The sequence below is a fragment of the Alnus glutinosa genome, chromosome 4, assembly GCF_958979055.1.
Source record: "Alnus glutinosa chromosome 4, dhAlnGlut1.1, whole genome shotgun sequence".
NCBI lineage: Eukaryota > Viridiplantae > Streptophyta > Magnoliopsida > Fagales > Betulaceae > Alnus > Alnus glutinosa.
Genome location: NC_084889.1, coordinates 2,936,867 through 2,958,493, shown reverse-complemented (window position 1 = coordinate 2,958,493; position 21,627 = coordinate 2,936,867). Strand labels below are relative to the sequence as shown.

Below are 21,627 nucleotides of genomic sequence, written 5' to 3'. Positions count from 1 at the left end.
GAAGCAGAAGAATCTCTCGGGTAGCCTATCACAGCAGTGGCATTTGTAAAAATATTGTTGTTTTGTTTCTGATTTTAGTGTTATGTGGATATTAGCTATGCAATAATTTGTTTTGGTTGTTAGTATGTTGTATAGAGGGTTTGTTCTCTTGTTTGTAAGGTGTATTCAGTGTTTACTGGAGTGATGTTTTCAGTTGAGTTTGGTTTATAAAGGCATTGATTCATTAAAAAAAAAAAAAAAAAAGGAAAAAAGAAAGAAAGAAAGAAAATCCTCAAGTGTTAAACACTCAACACGAACTACTGTTCATGCTGCAGCTCTGTCGTTATTCTCTACTTTGTTCCTATATATATTCAATCAAAACTATTAAGAATGAGAACCATATATGCATATTGCATTTGCAAATGTTACAGATCCACTGAATCGATAGTTTAACATGATCTAAAGACCAAATCTATAAGACATCCAAATTAAAATATGGACAGTTTTCTTCTCTTTGCTTTTTAAGTTATTGTTTAATGGGATTCTAAGTCCACGGATTATGAGCGAAAACATTAAAACAAGTCATAAAAAGACATCCAAATTAAATACTAAATGAGGCCCAAAACAATCTAAAATATGTTGTAAAAAACTGTGCAAAACACTAAAAACGGCTCAAAAAACTCATTACTTAACAGGCGATTAGCGGTTACAACATGTCATTCAATAATAACACAACCACCATTTAGCAGTTAACGGTTGAGTAATTTAAAATTAATAACCGACCAAGTCTACAGTTGCGGTTAAAAATAAATACCCGCATTATATACTCCTACCAGTAAAAACGTCAATCAACTAGAAAAAAACAGCTGCGCAACTAGGGCGGCTAGACAAAAAAAAAAAAATACAACATCAAAACCCTCCTAGGACCACAAAAATGAGAAAATTCTTAAAAGATAAAGGCAAAGTCGTTATATTATATTCTTCCTGGAATTTCCCATAAAAAAAAAAAAACAAAAAAAATTAAATGCGTATTGTAGCCCGTGGGATTCTTATGTGTTTGGCAAATGAATTTTGGAAACAAAATATGATTTTGATTCTATTTTTTTCAAGATAAATTATATTTTATTCACATTTTAAAAAACAAATCATATTTTATTTAATTTTTTTAAAAAAATAAAATCTCGAAATTCGCAAATAAAATAAAAATTCAACATCCAAACACACACAAAAAAAAAAGTTGAATAAAATATAATTTATTTCAAAAAAATTAAATAAAAATGATTTGCTTTTAAAAAAGTTAAATAAAATATAATTTATTTTTAAAAAAAATAAAATCAAAATCATTTTGTTTCTAAAATTCATTTACCAAACACATAGTTGTCTTTTATCAAATTAAGACGATAAATGCAAAGCCAACATTTCACGTGGCAGATTGATTTGCACAGACATACCTATCGACGTACGTACACATCAACCTCTGCATCGACTTTGCCTAGTTGCCTAGCTATGGGACCATAATTAATAGAGGCCTAGTGAAAAATGCAAGAAAACACATTTATCTATTGACTTTCTTTAATTTCCAGGTTTGATCCAATATTCCAACATTCCAACATGCTTACGGCGTATATATACTTCTCTCAACGGGAACATCAGATCACAAACTAATTCATTTTTAAGGCTCTTAAAAAGTTTCTCTCTAAGGCACGTAAAACCTATCCCCTCCCGGCCACTCAATACTCATCTGCATCCGATTCCTTAATGGAAGCAACAAAAGTCCCCCTCCAGCCTCCAACTTATGGAAACTTCATCACCGTTCTCAGCATTGACGGCGGTGGAATAAGAGGGCTTATCCCAGGAACTATCCTAAGCTTCTTAGAATCTGAGCTTCAGGTATATCACGTTTCATATATATGCATGCAGGTAAGCACGTTTTGTAAAAAGAAATTCAACATCTTTCAAGTACTTAATTAATTACTCTAGATTGTTTGTACGTTTATGGATGCATGGTACAGAAGCTGGATGGTGAAGATGCAAGAATCGCAGATTATTTTGACGTTATTGCAGGAACAAGCACAGGAGGTCTTATAACTGCTATGCTAACTGCCCCAAATGAGAAGAATCGACCCCTTTTTGCAGCTAAGGATATCAAGGACTTCTACCTAAACCACAGTCCTAGAATCTTCCCGCAAAAAAGGTAAACTAAAAGTTCCGGCCACTAGATCAGACTTCATTAATATGACTGAAGCTTTCTTATTTAATCATTAGGTACGTACCATATTATGTTCTTTTACAGTTATTAGGGGGTGTTAATTAATTAACAATTTTGCCAAATTGCAGTTTTCCATTATTTTCTCACGTTACAAAGATTGTCAAAGCTCTTTCCGGACCAAAGTATGATGGGAAGTATCTACATAACATTATTAGGGAAAAACTAGGCAGTTTAAGATTGCACCAGACATTGACTAATGTTGTCATCCCAACATTTGACATCAAGCGACTCCATCCAACCATCTTTTCTAGCTATGAGGTTGAATATTTGATTTTCTATCCCACTTTAATTATGAAGGGATTGCAAATGATGGAGCTGAATTATACTGAGAATCACTCAGATTTGCTTAATTTTCATGCACCAGGTAAAGAAAAACCCGAGCATAGATGCCTTACTCTCAGACATATGCATCGCAACCTCAGCTGCTCCAACTTATCTTCCAACTTATTGCTTCAAAACCAAAGATGCCGAAGGGAAAGTACTTAGAGAATTTCACCTTATAGATGGTGGGGTTGCTGCTAATAATCCGGTATATATATATATATATTGCAAACTTTAGATGTACCTTACAATAACAATGACAAATTAGTTAAAACTTCTTTTTATCTTACTACAAACGTGCGCACCTTTCCAGGCCTTACTTGCCATGGGTGAAGTGTCAAAGGAGATTATTAGTGGAAGTCTTGACTTCTTTCCTATAAAACCAATGGACTATGGACGGTTTCTGGTAATATCACTAGGAACTGGGTCACCCAAAATTGAAGAAAAATACAAGGCGCCTGATGCAGCTAAGTGGGGCATACTGGGGTGGTTAACTAACGGTGGTTCCACCCCAATAATTGATGTATTTTCTCAAGCAAGTCTCCATATGGTCGATGTCCACCTCTCTGTTGTTTTTCAAGCCCTTCATAGTGAGAAATGCTATCTGCGGATTCAGGTATTTGTCACACTGCACCCATATATTCACGACGAGTAGGAATAATTAATACAAAAAAAAAAAAAAAAAGGCAGAGTTTTTGTTTATCATATATATATACACACACATGTTTTTTGGTCGTCTGATCTTTAATATAGACATGTTTGAATCAAAATAATGCACAGGACGATACATTAAGTGGGGTATTATCTTCTGTGGACGTAGCTACAACAAAGAATTTGGATGATCTTGTAAAAGCTAGCGAAACACTGCTAAAGAAACCAATCTCTAGGATGAATTTGGAGACAGGCATATTTGAGGTTGTTAACAAGGAAACTAATGAAGAGGCTCTCAAAAGGTATCAAACTACTAAATTCTAAAATTCTTTTTCGCAAATTTTCATTTTGATTATCAAATTAATATAATGGAAATAATTATATATGTTCTTTCAGGTTTGCAAAACTACTTTCCCAAGAGAGGCATCTTCGCCATGCTAACTCCCCCGGTGGACATGCTCAGGGGCGGAGGCATGCACATGCACCTTGAGGGTGGGGGTCCATGCCCCCCCCACCCCCCCCCCCCCCCCCCAAAAAAAAAAAAAAAAAAAAATTCAAAACCCTTCAAAAAAATTATTTTTTAAGGGTTAATTATATGATGGCCTCAGCAAGAATAAAATTCAACCCCCCAAAAAATGTACTCTACTAGTAAAAACTAGATGGCGTAGTAATTAAAATGGAAGATGAGTTTCCAATAGATAATTTGCTAGTTTATATTGAAAAAGATTGAAATTGCTAAGGATTTAACTGGAGAAATGGTATTAATTAGATGAATTTTATTAATTCCATGAAAGATCGTTGTTGAGCACAATTCAAATGAGATACAAAGTTGTTTTTTATTATTATTATTTTTTTTTACATGTCTGTAAGCTATAGCAAACTATAACAATTTTATATTTGGAAGAAAATTTATTTTTAAAGATAATTTTATAGGCATGTAAATTTTGTATATAGTACTTATGACTTGGTATGAAGTTAATTTTAAGACTTGTCTACTTTTATTTTACATTCGCGCGCATATAGAGAAACTATATATATATATAGAGAGAGAAATGCTTGGTTGTACACTCTTATCCCCCTCCTATCTCACCTTCGTCTACTTGGACCAATAATATTGTTAAAAAAATTGGGTCCCACTACACTCTCTCCACTATCTCTCACATTATTGGTCCATGTAGACAAGGGTGGGATAAGAGTGGGATGAGAGTGTACAACCAAGCATTTCTCATATATATATATATATATATATATATATATATAAAAGTTCAGACCCACTAAATTTTTGTTGGCTCCACCCTTGGACATGCTACCCATCACAAGCACAAATACAAAATGAAGATAACGTTACGTTTATTTTGATCTTGTACGTGAACTACTGTTGTGTGGTCTAGGTGGGACGCAGAAAAGTCCACCCTCCTGACTCATTCATTATTCGTTTCAATTTGCTTGAATAAATTCCGGATAAGATATATATAGGGAAATGTTAGATTTATTATAACACTCCCTCTCGCATGAGAGTGGGGCCATGTAATGCACCAATCAAATCCTTAAGATATAAGTATATAGAACAATTACACGGATGTAATTAGGATCCTACTTCTTTTGGTACCGCATAGATGCTGTGAAAAGAATCTGCGGTTGAGATGCAAATATATGAATTTACAGTCAAAGCCCAAAACTCAAACCGTACTCTCTCATCGTCCTCACCGCCTTCACTTTCTTCGCCATAATGTCAAATAGCGGCAAGAGGTCCTTCGTCTTCAATGGAAACTGCTCTGTTAACCAAACCGACCGCCGTAAGCTCCGTATGTATTCGTTTTTGCAATTAGATGTGATGAGATTTAACCACTTCTGCTTAGATTTGAATTTAAGCATTTCAAAAAAAGAAAAAAGATAATTTAACCATGCATGCATTAATTCACGCTCAGAAATATATATACCTTAATCATTACACAAAACATAATCAGATCATGGTGCTTGAAAACGCATTCGGGACCAAACATTATCATCAACAAAAAATTAACGAATAACAATAAACATATAACATTAATTCAAACTTCTTAGCACGAATTTTCAGGGGCATTGAATAGCTGAGGCTCAAGCTTGGCCCTGCACACCGGACATGTACACCGAATGCTTAGAAAGCCAGGTGTCCGCACACTCTACATGGAACCCCGTGGTGGCAACTGGGAATCAGTCGAGCCGGTTGCCGACTCGATCTCAATCTCGTCAAGACAAATAGCGCATTCCGTCCCCAACACCAGCTCTTTCCCGGTCACCTTGGGCAGCTTGTGTAGCTCGGACGCCGACAGCCCATTCTCGGCCACCGGCTTGACCGATAACGGTGGCTTACGCTGGCAGTTCGTCAACAGCCCTTAAGCTCCATCGGTTTGGTTATTATAGACACGTCACTAATTGCTAATTTTTTTTTAGTCAATATGAAAAAACAATGAAAATACTAGAAAGAGCAAATATTCAAGCGTTTGGATGTTATTGTTTTAAAGTTATCATTATCAAGCAAAGTTTCACGTCTATATTTGTATAAGTTTTAATTTTATTATTATTATTTAAAAAATAAAAAAGGTTCCATATCTATGTGCTTTAATTTTGGCAACTTTAAGTTAGACAAAACGATTTAATTTTGAATTTTCTTGGCCATGCATGAACATCGAACTTTCACAACTTTTCTAATTTTCTTTTTTCTTGATTTTATAATTTTTTTCTCATAACGTTTCCTAATTAATCAAATAAACGCAATACTTACGGGATTATGTAAGTTACGGATTTCGCCAACTATTTCTCATGACTAAATTTTTGTATTTTTAATTAAGAGGATAACTTCTATACATACTTCCTTTAATTATGCCCTCTAATAAAATAATAGCACATATGCGTAAAACTACAAAAATTGAAAAAGATGAAAACCTCATCATTTCTCTTCTACAACAATTATCTCCTAAACTCTAAAATCCTCCGATCCATTCCCCAATTCTAAAACCGTACCAAATAAATCAAGGCAACCATAATACGTGGAAATTTAAAAGCTTTTGCAGTTGTTGCATGATATAGTTTCTGATTTGGTGACATATCGCCTTTTGATTCGTTCTCTCCAATACTTACAAGACAATAAATCAACATACACTAGAGCTTGTCAGGTATGTCGACGGAGTCTCACTCTGATATCTAAGTCAAATTTAATTAATAGATAAATATTTGGAAATATGAAAGCGCGTCAATATCAGAGAGATCAAAGAGTTTTAATGCCTGGAGTAGTGATCTATTTATAGGCATGCAGTTCTGATACCTTTAGAAATATTTTGCTCATAATTCAAATAGGATTCTAATCCCATATCCAGTGCATCAAAAGAATGATTATTAGTTTTTTTAAACATTTTTTTAAACATTTAATTCTCTTGTTCTTGAATGTTGCATTCATTGTGCGTAGCCAGAAGAGGAAATAAAAATGTTGAGAATAACATTAAATGAAACATTAGGCACACCTAATTAGATAGCTAGGGATTAATTAGCAGCAGGGGTTAGGCCTAATTCCTCATTTTGGCTCCATGGTTTTAACTACTCGCGTTCTTTAATTGTCTTTTTCATTGAACCTAAAGAAACAATCTAAAAAGGCGCCACCTACGTTTCTTCTATTTTCTTTCTTTTGTGATTTTTCTCTCTATAAGGTCTTAAAATATTAAGATAATTACACCATTGGTCTCTGTGATATGTCATAATTATTTTTCACTCTTTATGGTTTAAAAAGTTTATGGAAGGTCATCGTGGTATGCAATAATTATAAATCGATTTCTGGCGACAAATTCTGTTAAAATTTTTAAACAATTCCGTCAAATGCTACATCAGCGACACATGTCGCCAATAAGATGACGACACGTGTCCATCTTAATAAAAAAAATAAATTTATTAAAAATTAAATAAAAATACTTATTTTTAAAAAAAATTAAAATTCAAAAAAAAAGAAAAAGAAAAAAGAAAGAAAGCAGAAAGGGTGGCTGGACCACCCCTTTGGGGGTGGCTCTCGGCCACCCCCAGTGGCTGGGGGCTGGGGGTGGCCCAGGCACCCTTGCTGATTTTTTTTTTTTTTTTTTTTTTTTTTTAAATAAGTATTTTTATTTATTTTTTAATAAATTTTTATTTTTTTTTATTCAGATGGACACGTGTCGCCATCTTATTGGCGACACGTGTCGCTAATGTGGCATTTGACGAAATCTGTTAAAAATTTTAAAAGAATTTGACGTCAGGGATCGATTTATAATTATTACATAACACAAGGATCTTTCATGAACTTTTTAAATCAGAGGGAGTGAAAAATAATTATGGCATACTATAGGGACCAATAGTACAATTATCCCTAAAATACTTAGACAGTTTTCTTCTTTTTGCCTTTTAAGTTAATGTTTCATGGGATTCTAAGTCCATGGATTATGAGCGAAAACGCTAAAACAAGTCATCAAAAGACATCCAAATACCAAACGAAGCCCAAAACAATCTAAAATTCGTCATTCAATACTCACAATCATAAGCCTAGGCTCCATTTTTACAAGCCTAGGTCCGTCACCGGTTACAATATGCCATTCAATAATAACACAACCGCCATTTAGTGGTTAATGGTTGCAGTAATTTAAAATTAATAATCGACCGAGACCACAGTTGCGGTTAAAAAAAAAAAATACTCGCAATCATAATACCTTATATACTCCAACCAGCAAAAACGTCAATCAACTATTAAAAGAGTAATGTTTCTTACACAACTTTCTCACAACTTTTGCACAACTCTAACTACTTTTTGTTATGATCAACCGTTGGATTTGTTTTCCAACATGTGGGTCCTAAATATTTAATGGCTGATTTTAAAAGAAAGTTGTTAGAGTTGTGTAAAAATTGTACAAAAATTATGTAACAAACATTACTCCTATTAAAAAATCAGCCGAGCAACTAGGGCGGCCAGACAAAAAAAATTACAACATCAAAAATGTTGAATTTTCTCATATAAAAATGTTGAATTTGTTTTCCCATAAAAACAAATTAATTGCGTACTGTAGTACGTGGGATTCTTAGTTGTCTTTTATCAAAGACGATAAATGCAAAGCCAACGTTTCACGTGGCAGATTGATTTGCACAGACATACCTATCGACGTACGTAGGTCAAAAAGTTCGGCATTGACTTTTCCTAGTTGCCTAGCTATGGGACCACAATTAATAGAGAGGCCTAGTGAAAAATGCAAGAAAACACAAAAGTTGGGTCAAAATTGAAACACATTCATCGGTCTATTGACTTTCTTTAATTTCCAGGTTTGATCCAACATTCCAACATTCCAACATGCATACAGCTTATATATACTTCTCTCAACGGGAATATCAGATCACAACTAATTCATTTTTAAGGCTCTTAAAAAGTTTCTCTCCGAGGAACCTAAAACCTATCCCCTCCTACTCAGCACTCATCTGCATCCGATTCCTTAATGGAAGCAACAAAAATTCCCCTCCAGCCTCCAACTTATGGAAACTTCATCACCGTTCTCAGCATTGACGGCGGTGGAATAAGAGGGCTTATCCTAGGAACTATCCTAAGCTTCTTAGAATCTGAGCTTCAGGTATATCACGTTTCATATGCATATGCACGTAAGCACGTTTTGTAAAATGAAATTCAACATCTATCTTTCAAGTACTTAATTAATTACTCTAGATTGTTTGTACCTTTATGCATGCATGCATGGCACAGAAGCTGGATGGTGAAGATGCAAGAATCGCAGATTATTTTGAAGTTATTGCAGGAACAAGCACAGGAGGTCTTGTAACTGCTATGCTGACTGCCCCAAATGAGAAGAATCGACCCCTTTTTGCAGCTAAGGATATCAAGGACTTCTACCTAAACCACAGTCCTAGAATCTTCCCGCAAAAAAGGTAAACTAAAAGTTCCGGCCACTAGATCAGAACTTTATTAATATGACTGAAGCTTTCTAATTTGATCATTAGGTACGTACCATATTATGTTTTTTACGGTTATTAGGATGTTAATTAATTAACAATTTTGCCAAATTGCAGTTTTCCATTATTTCCTCATGTTACAAAGATTGTCAGAGCTCTTTCCGGACCAAAGTATGATGGGAAGTATCTACATAACATTATTAGGGAAAAACTAGGAAGTTTAAGATTGCACCAGGCGTTGACTAATGTTGTCATCCCAACATTTGACATCAAGCAACTCCAGCCAACCATCTTTTCTAGCTATGAGGTTGAATATTTGATTTTCTATCCCACTTTAATTATGAAGGGATTGCAAATGATGGAGCTGAATTGTAGTGAGAATCACTCTGATTTGCTTAATTTTCATGCACCAGGTAAAGAAAAACCCGAGCATGGATGCCTTACTCTCAGACATATGCATCGCAACCTCAGCTGCTCCAACTTATCTTCCAACTTATTGCTTCAAAACCAAAGACGCCGAAGGAAAAGTACTTAGAGAATTTCACCTTACAGATGGTGGGGTTGCTGCTAATAATCCGGTATATATATATATATATATATATATTTCAAACTTCAGATGTACCTTATAATAACAATGACAAATTAGTTAAAACTTTTTCTTTTTATCTTACTACAAATGTGCGCACCTTTCCAGGCCTTACTTGCTGTGGGTGAAGTGTCGAAGGAGATTATTAGTGGAAGTCCTGACTTCTTTCCTATAAAACCAATGGACTATATGGACGGCTTCTGGTAATATCACTAGGAACTGGGTCACCCAAAATTGAAGAAAAATACAAAGCGCATGATGCAGCTAAGTGGGGCATACTGGGGTGGTTAATTAAGGGTGGTTCCACCCCAATAATTGATGTATTTTCTTAAGCAAGTATCCATATGGTCGATGTCCACCTCTCTGTTGTTTTTCAAGCCCTTCATAGTGAGAAATGCTATCTGCGGATTCAGGTATTTGTCACACTGCACACATATATTTACGACGAGTAGGAATAATTAATACAAAGGAAAGTCAAAGTTTTTGTTTATCATACATATATATGTTGGCGTGAGTTGTAAAGTAAAAGACAAGCGTGAGTTGTAAATAGTCAAAAGTAAAAGACAGGAAAATCTAGGAGAGAGACATGCCGTGATTACAGGCGTAATACTAGGCATAAATTGCGTATAGATTAGAATCAAGAAAAATGTAACTCTATTTAAAGTGTATTCGATCAAATGAAAAAAAGGGGAAAAACATTTTATCCCTAATTGTTGACATGGTATCAGAGCGGTTGTGATTTTGAGAGAATGATAAAACTCTGTTTTTTCAACTGAAAAACAGAGCCTTTCTTTTTTTTTTTTTCTCTTTTCTCTGGCTGGCAGAGCTGGAGATTGAGATGAGGGAGGGGGAGACGACAACGGCTGCAGATCCTTCCTTGAACTGATCGACGCAGCGTTGCTTCAACCGGTCGGAATAGAGCAAACAGGTCTTCCAGCCTCACCCTCCGACGACCCACCTGCCAGAAGGATCGGGTTCCTCTTCCAGCCTCACCCTCCGACGACCCACCGTTGACCGGACCCCGGAAGGATCGGGTTCCTCTGTTCGGTCTTCCAGCCACACCCGTCACCACCTCCTCCACAAAGTACTTGGTCGGATTGAAATGCCCCGTCTCCCTCAGATTCACGTTGGCTTCTGGTCATCTTTCGCCGAAGCCCCACTGTCCAGTATGGCCTCCAGGTACCCATTAATCCACTCATTGCCTACCATCTTTTCTCTCACTTACTTTCCAGCAAAAGATAATAATGGCCTCCAGGTACCCATTAATCCACTCATTGCCTACCATCTTTTCTCTCACTTACTTTCCAGCAAAAGATAATAATCTTTCCAGCAAAAGATAAAGCCTCACAGATTCACTCTCGGGAAATCAGGAGAAACCGGACCTACCAGGTTTTTTTTAGTAGAAGAAAAAAAAAAAAAAAAAAAAAAAAAAAAAAAAAAAATTTAGCTGCTCTTACCTAATCTTTCTGCTATGGCCGACTCTGTCACCGATGATAACCCACCACCAACATCCTCTATCCTTACCAATTTCACCAACCAAATGACCGAAGCCCTATCTAAGGTGCAGACCCTGACCTATTCCACCGAAAACGTTGCTGCCCCGATTGGTATCAAGTTGGACAGTTCCAACTACGGCCTTTGGTCCCAAATTGTCGAGATCTATATCTCCGGCAAAGACAAATTGGGATTTATCAACGGTGACTATCCACCACCGCCGATGACAGACCCATCCTTTCGAAAATGGCAAACCGATAACGCCATTGTCAAAGGATGGCTGATCAACTCTATGGACCCGACGCTCATCGGAAATTTCATCCAATTTCCCACTGCTAAAGCAGTTTGGGACGCGATTGCTACAACATTTTTTGATGGAAGTGATACCTCTCAGGTCTACGAACTCCGGCGACGGGTTACTCGTCTGAAACAAGCCGGCGGCTCCCTTGAGAAGTTCTACACCGATCTGCAAGGTCTCTGGCGCGAGATCGACTTCCGGCGGCCGAATCCGATGGAGTGCCCCGCCGATATCCACCACTACAACTCCATGCTCCAGGAGGACCGAGTCTACACCTTCCTCGACGGGATCGACGATCGACTTGACCACATCCGGAGTGATGTGCTCCAAATGCGGCCCTTCCCCTCCATCGAGCAAGCCTACGCCCTGGTCCGTCGAGAGTCTCTCCGGCAAGCTGTTATGAGCACAGACGAACCCCACACCACCTCTGGTGCGGTTTTGGCCACCAAGGGGCTGCGATTGCAGCCGACCCATTGTGTGGGTTCCGGTCGTGGTGCGACTTCCAGCCCAAACCCGAGCAAGCCTCTCGTGACTTCTAGGTCACGCAATTCCGCAAATGTCCCGGATGGGACTAAATGCTCCCACTGTGGAAAGCCGAATCACACGATTGCTACTTGTTTTAAAAGGAATGGGTATCCTGACTGGTGGCATGATTTGCAGGCAAAGAAGAAAAAGATTTTTGGGGGTGCAGAAACAAATACCGGGACTGTGGCTGCCATGTCAGCTGAGCCTCATCTGTCTCTAGTACCTCAAGTCAACCCCCTGAATGTGGACCCAGTCTCAAATATAGGTAAAATTGGCTCTGGTTTTGCCACCTCCTCCAGTAATGGTAACCGCGATACTTGGCTTCTTGACTCAGCAGCCACCGATCATATGACGTTTGATGCAACAGATTTTACTACGAGATCTACCCCGCGACGCACTTGTGTCGAAAATGCTAATGGGGTGGTCTCCCCAGTTACAGGGGCTGGCACCGTGTCCTTGTCCCCATCTCTCCAACTATCTCATACACTACTTATTCCATCACTATCACATAAGTTACTGTCTATTGGCCAAGTTACTGAAGAACTAAATTGTGTGGTTCTAATCTACTCTCATTTTTGTCTTCTTCAGGATATTCTCACCAAGGAGATAATTGGGCGTAGTACTAAAAGGGGGGGCCTATATTATGTGGATGACGTAAGCACGGGTCATGTTTGTCATGTACGCAGTGATGGACGGGAACGGCAAATCCGGTTATGGCATCAACGACTGGGGCATCCAAATTTTGGCTATCTGAAACATGTATTTCCTGAACTTTTCAATAATGTAGTGGTATCTGAATTAAAATGCTCTACGTGCATTATAGCCAAAAGTCATCGTACCTCTTATTTGCCAAGTTTGAATAAAAGTACTGCCCCGTTTACACTTGTTCACTCTGATGTATGAGGTCCTTCCCCGGTTTCTATTGTCTCGGGAATTCGTTGGTTCGTCATCTTTGTCGATGATTGTACCCGCATGACATGGCTTTACTTGATGAAAAATAAAGATGAGGTGTTCTCCGTTTTTCAATCATTCCATGCAATGATCCAAACTCAATTCTCTGCCAAACTCCGAGTCATTCGCTTTGACAATGGCGGTGAATTTGTTAATCAGCGCTTCCGCGCCTATTTTGACCACCATGGACTTATTCATGAGACGTCGTGTCCTCAGACACCACAACAAAATGGTGTAGCTGAGCGAAAGAACAGTTACATTCTTGAGACTGCCCGAGCCCTACTCCATGGAAATCATGTGCCAACTCGATATTGGCCCGATGCAGTATCCACCGCTGTTTACCTACTTAACAGACTTCCCTCCAAAGTCCTACAATTTCATACCCCACTCCAGGTCTTGGCGTCCCATGTCTCCCTACCCACGATCCTTATGCTACCTCCCCGAGTATTTGGATGTGTGGCTTATGTACACCTTCACAAGAACTAACGAACTAAGTTGGACCCCTGTGCTCTCAGGTGTCTCTTCTTAGGTTACGCTACGCATCAGAAGGGGTATCGATGCTCTAACCCCTCAACCAGTCGGCTCTATGTGACTATGGATGTCACCTTCTTGGAATCTGAACCGTTCTTCTCTGGCCCCAATCCTGCTCTTCAGGGGGAGATACATGATCAAGAACAGAATTGGACGCATTTTGACTGGCCGAATAGCAATATAGTGATGAGAGAAGAACCACATGGTGAAGAAGAAGAAGCACACTCAAGGTCAGAACAGGACACTGCAAGCCCCTCCTCTTCCACAGTACCCACAAGCTCTTCTCCTGAGAATATTCCTGAGGTAAGCACACTTGACACACATTTAGATAACAGTAACCTGAATCCCTCTGCTGGATATGTTCTACCTTTCAGGACAAACCGTGGCCAGCCACCGAAAAGATACTCCCCTGATGATGAAGAGCGAAGATCAAGGTATCCAATTGCCAACTATATGTCAACCAAGAGATTACCTGAACCTCTCAGAGGATTTGTGCACGTACTTTCCTCAATCCAAGTTCCAGTTGGAATTCAGGAAACCTTGTCTGATCCAAAATGGACACAGGCAATAAAGGAAGAAATGGAGGCACTCCTTAAAAATGACACATGGACTCTCGTTCCACTACCTGAAGGGAAGAAAACAGTAGGATGCAAATGGGTATTTTCCATCAAACACAAGGCAGATGGATCAGTAGAGAGATATAAAGCAAGATTGGTGGCAAAAGGCTATACACAAACGTATGGGGTTGATTATCAAGAGACTTTCTCACCAGTAGCGAAGCTCAGCACTGTAAGGATTCTATTATCTCTTGCAGCTAACCTTGATTGGCCACTACATCAATTTGATGTAAAAAATGCATTCTTACACGGCAAACTTGAAGAAGAAGTCTACATGGACCTTCCCCCGGGATACACAGCCTCCACAGATGTCAAAGTTGTGTGTAAACTACAACGGGCCCTATATGGCCTAAAACAATCACCACGAGCGTGGTTTGGGCGATTCAGCTTGGCAATGCGGGAATATGGGTTCAAGCAAAGCAACTCAGATCATACATTGTTCATAAAGCATAATGGAAAGAAGGTAACGGTATTAATAGTCTATGTGGATGACATGATTATTACAGGTGACGATGAAGAAGAGATATTAAGACTACAGGAGGAACTGGCCACTGATTTTGAAATGAAAAATTTGGGAGGGCTTAAGTATTTTCTGGGAATCGAAGTCGCAAGGTCTAAGGAAGGAATATTCCTTTCCCAAAGGAAATATGTACTGGATGTATTATCAGAAGTAGGGATGTTGGAGTGCAAGCCAGCAGATACTCCAATTGTTCAAAATCATCGACTTGGAGAGTATCCAGACCAAACTCCAACGGACAAAGGAAGATACCAAAGGTTAGTTGGGAAACTAATATACCTCTCACATACTCGTCCTGACATTGCTTATGCCGTGAGTGTAGTCAGTCAATTTATGCATAATCCTAGTGAAGATCACATGGATGCAGTAATCCGGATACTAAGATACTTGAAGGGGTCACCAGGAAAGGGACTAATGTTCTCGAGGAATAGCCATTTGAAAATTAAGGGCTATACAGATGCAGATTGGGCTGGAAGTATCTCAGACAGAAAATCTACCTCAGGTTATTTTATGTTTGTAGGCGGAAACCTAGTCACTTGGAGAAGCAAGAAACAAAAAGTAGTAGCACTTTCTAGTGCTGAGGCCGAATTTCGTGGAATGGCGAAGGGATTGTGTGAACTACTGTGGATCAGGAGGCTCCTTACTGAACTTGGATTTACTCCTACTTCAGAAATGGAGCTTTTCTGTGACAATAAATCTGCCATTGCAATATCTCACGATCCAGTCCAACATGACCGTACAAAGCATATTGAAGTGGATCGACACTTCATCAAAGAAAACTTGGAAGAGAAGATAATCTGCTTCCCTTTTGTGAAGTCTGAAGATCAATTAGCAGATATCCTCACTAAGGCGGTATCAAGTAAAGAGTTTTACAACTCACTTAACAAGTTGTGCATGAAAGATCTATATGCTCCAACTTGAGGGGGAGTGTTGGCGTGAGTTGTAAAGTAAAAGACAAGCGTGAGTTGTAAATAGTCAAAAGTAAAAGACAGGAAAATCTAGGAGAGAGACATGCCGTGATTACAGGCGTAATACTAGGCATAAATTGCGTATAGATTAGAATCAAGAAAAATGTAACTCTATTTAAAGTGTATTCGATCAAATGAAAAAAAGGGGAAAAACATTTTATCCCTAATTGTTGACAATATATACATGTTTTTTGGCCGTCTGATCTTTAATATTGACATGTTTGAATCAAAATAATGCACAGGACGATTCATTAAGCGGGGTATTATCTTCTGTGGACGTAGCCACAACAAAGAATTTGGATGATCTTGTAAAAACTGGCGAAACACTGCTAAAGAAACCAGTCTCTAGGATAAATTTGGAGACATGCATATTTGAGGTTGCTAACAATGAAACTAATGAGGAGGCTCTCAAAAGGTATCAAACTATTAAATTCTAAAATTCTTTTTCACAAAGTTTCATTTTGATTATCAAATTAATATAATCGAAATAATTATGTTCTTTCAGGTTTGCAAAACTACTTTCCCAAGAGAGGCATCTTCGCCATGCTAACTCCCCCAGTGGACATGCTCAGAGGCGGAGGCATGCAACTTGAGGGTGGGGGTCCATTCCCCAAACCCCCTAAAAAAAAAAAAATAATAATAATAATAATAATTCAAAACCCTTCACAAGCACAAATACAAATGAAGATAACGTTACGTTTTTTTTTTTTTATCTTGTACGTGAACTACTGTTGTGTGGTCGAGGTGGGACGCAGAAAAGTCCACCCTCCTGACTCATTCATTATTCGTTTCAATTTGCTTGAACAATTACACGGATGTAATTAAGCCTTTTCTTTTTCATGTTGTGTAATTCAAGGAGCTACGTACAACTGTACTGGACGAGCTGGCTATGAAGTTGTTGAGTACATTAATGAGTTTTTTTTCGACATTATCAAATGGAAAGGTCATGTGACCGCGAAAAATTACTCATGAATTGGATATGGAAATACAATGAAAATACAACAAAGAGCAAATATTCAAGCGTTTGGATGTTATTGTTGGGAAAATTATTATCCTTTAGGCAAATGGGCCTATACCTGAATCAAAGCCCAGTTGATCTTGCTGGCTCAACTTAACCCGTTTAGTCATTAAGGCTTAACAGAGTCCTATAACACCTTAAAGGCTATATTTGAAACACATGAGATAAATACATTATCCCATGAGGAGTAATTGTCACACTCTCCCACTCAACCTCTATCTCATCTCACTATGGGCCACACTCAGCCATGACATGAAGGTGGAATACTGCGGTTGAGAACTATGTGTTTATAAATAGGCTGCTACCCTAGATGCAAAAGACACTCTGAATATAGACTGGAAATATAATACACTCACGACTTTTAATGCTCTTCAAAATGACTCACTAACTTAGGCATCAGAAAGGAGACGTCGGGACACCCCCCTTCTAACGCATTATTTGTTCTTTCTTACAAATTACGAAAAACATGGCAAATCAAATATCTACACGACACCAGACAAAAAACTGTTCTAACAGTTATTGATTTAAAGTTTATCATTATCGATCAAGCACATTTCACATCTATGTATAAAGTTAAAAAAATAAAAATAAAATTGTGAACGATTTAGTTTTGAACTTTTTGGCCATGCATGCTCATCAAAGTTTCACAATTTTTTAATTTTCTTGATTTTATAAAAATAAAATAAATAAAAAATCATAAAGTTTCCTAATTAATCAAACAAACGCAATACTCACGGGATTATATAAGCTACGGATTTTGCCAAATATTTCTAGTGACTAATATTTTTGTATTTTTAATTAAGAGAATAATTTCTATATAGACCGCCTTTGTGCCCTCTAATAAAATAATAACACATCGGCGTAAAATACAAAAACTGAAAAAGATGAAAACATCATATCATTTTTCTTCTACAACAATTATCTTCTAAAGTACTCTAAAATCCTCCATTTCCAATTCTAAAACCGTACCACATAAATCAAGGCAACCATAATACATGGAAAAAAAGTTTTCGCAGTTGTTGATACAGTTTCTGATTAGGTGACGTATAGCCTTTTGATTCATTCTCTCCAACACTTACAAGACAATAAAATCAACATACACTAGAGCTTGGCAAGTGTGCCTATGGGGTCTAACTCCGATGCTTAAGTCAAATTTAATAGACAAATATTTGAGAATATAAAAGCACGTCAATATCAGAGAGTTCAAAGAGTTTTGATGCCTAGAGTAGTGACCTATTTATAGGCATGCAGTTCTAATACCTTTAGCAGTGGCGGATTTGTTAAGGGCGGCCCCTGCTGGAAAAAAGAAAAAAAAATTAGTAATTTTTTTCTTCAGATTTTTCTAATGTCTTCCGGGCCCCATCACTTAAGTCATGAAATCAATCAGACAACTCAACTTACGTTAAAACTTGAAAAAAAAAAAATTCTCCAAACCGTATTCCTATATGCTTAGCCCCTCAGCCTACTACTGTAACTAGTTACTAGTGTCATTGTATCAACTTATCAAGTGTCAGGAACTCAGGAACTTCACATCATGATTCATGACATCTTTACATGAGAAATGAAGAAAAAAAAAATCAGACTTCTTAAAGACTCAATCGTCAATCGTGTGGTGGAAGGAAGTGAAAATGTGGAAGACAAGAAGATTGAGAACTGCTCTGTGCTTGGGAAAATGAAACGAACTAACGAAGAAGAGTCTGAAGAGATAGTCTTAAATTTTTGACTCTTTCACTCTTTGTTACTTTATATAACCAACTCAATCAAGAGAAGACTGAAGAAGTGCCATGGAGACTAGAGAGAGGCACTGAGGTAGGGAAAAGTAAGTTTTTTGTTTTGTTTTTTTTGTTTTTTTAAAAAATATATATTATTGTTCATAAGTGCTTAATTTTGACTTTTAAAGTTGTAGAATTGTAGTAAATTTTTTCTTGTTTGGTTGTTTAAGTTTTATTCCTATGAAAATCAATAAAATTGTGTAAATAAATATATCTAATTATAGACAGTAGAATTATGGAAATAAGTTTTTTATGTGGAAAATGTTAAATTCTAAAAGATAATATTATGTATTTTGTATAGTACACATCAAGTAAATTTCTTCAAACAAAATGATAAATTGCTAGTGCAAATGATCAATTGATCATTATATTATTTATATTAGATTGCCTAAGTTGAGCAATGCATAGTTGGAAATGTCAAATGTGATTAATGTGTTGAAAACAAAATTTAGCTTTTGTCATTTCAAGTTAGATAAATAGAGCATATTATTAAATCAAAATTTTGTTTGTTGTGATGAACTCACTCTATACAGGTTGCATTGTAATTCATCTTCTTCTTAAGATTTGGACAGAGCTTCACACCGAGACCATATTAGGCAGCATTTACATTGGTATTTTTTCTCCACTTTATCTTAATTTTTGCTATTCCTATAATCCTATTTCTCTTCCATGATAAACAAAAAAAGACAGTAATTCTATGATTGTTTACATTGTTGTTTATTAACTTTGATTGTCTCTTATAGGGTTGTAATTTAATTTGGAAAATTTAGGTTCATTAAACACTTTATATTTTTGTCTTTTTGTTCTAGTGACAACATGTTTTTGTTGCTAATATATTAATTTTAGCATATATTTATAAACTTTTATAATATATTTTTGCGATACACATTGTGTGACAAATTACTCAATTTTTATTTTAAATTATATTTATCGGCCCCTCCAATCACAATTGTCTGGGCCTGCCACTGACCTTTTAGGAATACTCTACTTATAATTCAATTAAGATTCTAATCCTAGATCCAGTGCATGGATAGAATGATTATTAGTTTTTTAAAACATTTTTTAAAACATTTAATTCTCTTGTTCTTGAATGTTACGTTGCATTCATTGTACGTAGCCAGAAAAGGAAATAAAAATGTTGAGAATAACATTAAATGAAACATTAGGCACACCTAATTAGATAGGGATTAATTAGCAGCAGGGGTTAGGCCTAATGCCTCATTTTGGTCTCCATGGTTTTAACTACTCGCGTTCTTTGTCTTTTTCATTGAAATTTGAACCTAAAGATCGAAACAATCTGCAAAGGCGCGACCTACGTACGTACGTTTCTTCTATTTCCTTTCTTTTGTGATTTTTCTCATCTCTAAGAGCATTTTCATTAGACTTTTCAAAATTTCACTAAATTTTAGTAAAAAAATCTACTTTTTTTAATTTAACTATCACTTTTAAAAAGTTTTATATATCAAACTCTCTAAAAATTTCTCCATTTTAGCTAAATATTATTTTTTAATAGTTTTAAAAGCAATTACTTTAACTACCACTCAGCATTGTTTAAAGTTTTGCAAGCCTCCTGCCATGGCCCCCAATTTCATTAAAAAAATAAAAATTGTTGTCATGGATACAGCAAATTCTTCAATTCGTGGGTCTTTTATTGATCTTCCCAATGAGCTATTACCAGAAACGGATTGATAAGGATCCTCTCGCTCTCTGGGACCTTTGGGTTATAGCCTTTGATGGACCTATCATAAGTGGGTGTTTATTAAACCCCTTTCTAATTGGTTTGCTTGGGTCATTTGGTGCTTTGGATTTTGCCTTTTTGCCATTGAAATTGCTCTTCGCTTTCTTCTTCTTCTTGTCTGGACCTTTGGGGGGTGTTGGCTCTGGCTTAGGGAACATCAAGATTGATGAAGGTTGAAGTAGCAAAATGTAATTTACGTTATTCCTCTCATTGAATTGTTGATAGGTTTGCAAAATATCAACATTTTTTTGTTGAGTTTCTAGAGAAGGTAGTAGAGGTGAACATCTTCACCGACGGAAAAGGAGAGACAGAGGGAGAGAGAGAAACAGGTGGGAAGTGAAAGGAAAACAATATTTTAATGAATAGCATGAGAAAAATTTGGGTTAAATTTGGTGAGAGTTTCTGACAATAATTAATTTAGAGAAACTTTAAAGAGCTTGATGCATGAGTGTTTTTTAGAACTTTCACCAAAATTTGGTGAAATTTTTGAACCGAAGAGCCCAATGAGGATCCTCTAACGTCTTAAAATATTTAGACAGGTTTCTTCTCTTTGCTTTTTAAGTTATTGTTTCATGGGATTCTAAGTCCATTAATATAATGGGCAAAAACACTAAAATAAGTCATAAAAGGACATCCAAAATACTAAGGGTGCGTTTGGGATTGCGATTTCGTAAATAATAAATGCAATTTTAAACCAAATCGCATAACGTAAATCGTTTAAGAACTGCGTTATTAAAAATTGCAATTTGAAAACGCAGAAAATCTGTTTTTTTCAAATCGCAGGTAAAATGATACTTTTTTGAAAACGCGAAATTTTAAATGTGAATTTGCGACTTTAAAGGCTAAACTGAGATTTTGCCAAAAGTTTAACTGCGTTTTTAAAAAACACTTTTTCAAATGGCATATTTTAAAATCGTTATTTAAAATTGTACTTTTTAAAATCGCAAATCCAAATGGACACTAAAAGAGGTCCGAAACAATATAATCTAAAATACGACAAAAAAAAATGTTTAAAACACTAAAAGCGGCTCAAAAAACCTATTACTTGAAAGGCAATTAACGGTTACAACATGTCATTCAATAACCACATAACTGCCAATTAGCAGTTAACGATTTCAATCATTTAAAATTGATAACCACCTAAGGCCACAGTTGCATGCGGTTAAAAAAAAATACTCACGTCTGTGATAGATGCTTCTGACCGAACTGCTCTTTGTTTCACGAAATATGTTGTTCCGTAAGTTCACTTTTTTCAGGAACTGCGCGATTGTGTTAGTGTGGAGGGATAAAGGAGAAAAGGCGCTAAGAAAACAAAGCGAACGTATCGTAATTGTGTAACGACCCGCTTTTTACAAAAAAACATAAGTAATTATATCTAAATAATTACGTGTCATTACTACTTATCAGAGATGATAAATCTCGCAGCGGAAAAATACGAATATCTTT

At 36.7% G+C, this 21,627-nt stretch overlaps 1 protein-coding gene and 1 pseudogene across 2 annotated transcripts; both read left to right on the top strand.

Annotated features, from left to right (window-relative positions):
* Positions 1-1,620: 1,620 nt before the first annotated feature.
* Positions 1,621-4,689, top strand: LOC133865407 (patatin-like protein 2). Of its 2 annotated transcripts, none has more exons than XM_062301810.1 (7): positions 1,621-1,869; positions 1,995-2,173; positions 2,317-2,506; positions 2,613-2,777; positions 2,883-3,185; positions 3,350-3,522; positions 3,617-4,689. In XM_062301810.1, the coding sequence occupies exons 1-7, from the start codon at positions 1,738-1,740 to the stop codon at positions 3,708-3,710; spliced, it is 1,236 nt and encodes a 411-aa protein (XP_062157794.1). In that variant the 5' UTR covers positions 1,621-1,737; the 3' UTR covers positions 3,711-4,689. The 2 variants fall into 2 exon arrangements, with proteins under 2 accessions (XP_062157794.1, XP_062157793.1); XM_062301809.1 differs by having other exon boundaries at positions 1,992-2,173.
* Positions 4,690-8,620: 3,931 nt separating this feature from the next.
* Positions 8,621-10,204, top strand: LOC133865649 (patatin-like protein 2; annotated as a pseudogene).
* Positions 10,205-21,627: the final 11,423 nt, after the last annotated feature.

What these genes read in the sequence shown, in the direction of transcription:
- LOC133865407 (XM_062301809.1), top strand. Translation starts at nt 1,738, where the DNA reads ATGGAAGCAACAAAAGTCCCCCTCCAGCCTCCAACTTATGGAAACTTC. An exon ending in CCATCTTTTCTAGCTATGAG is followed by an intron (nt 2,507 to 2,612) that starts GTTGAATATTTG and finishes TTCATGCACCAG; the next exon opens with GTAAAGAAAAACCCGAGCAT. An exon ending in AATGAAGAGGCTCTCAAAAG is followed by an intron (nt 3,523 to 3,616) that starts GTATCAAACTAC and finishes ATGTTCTTTCAG; the next exon opens with GTTTGCAAAACTACTTTCCC.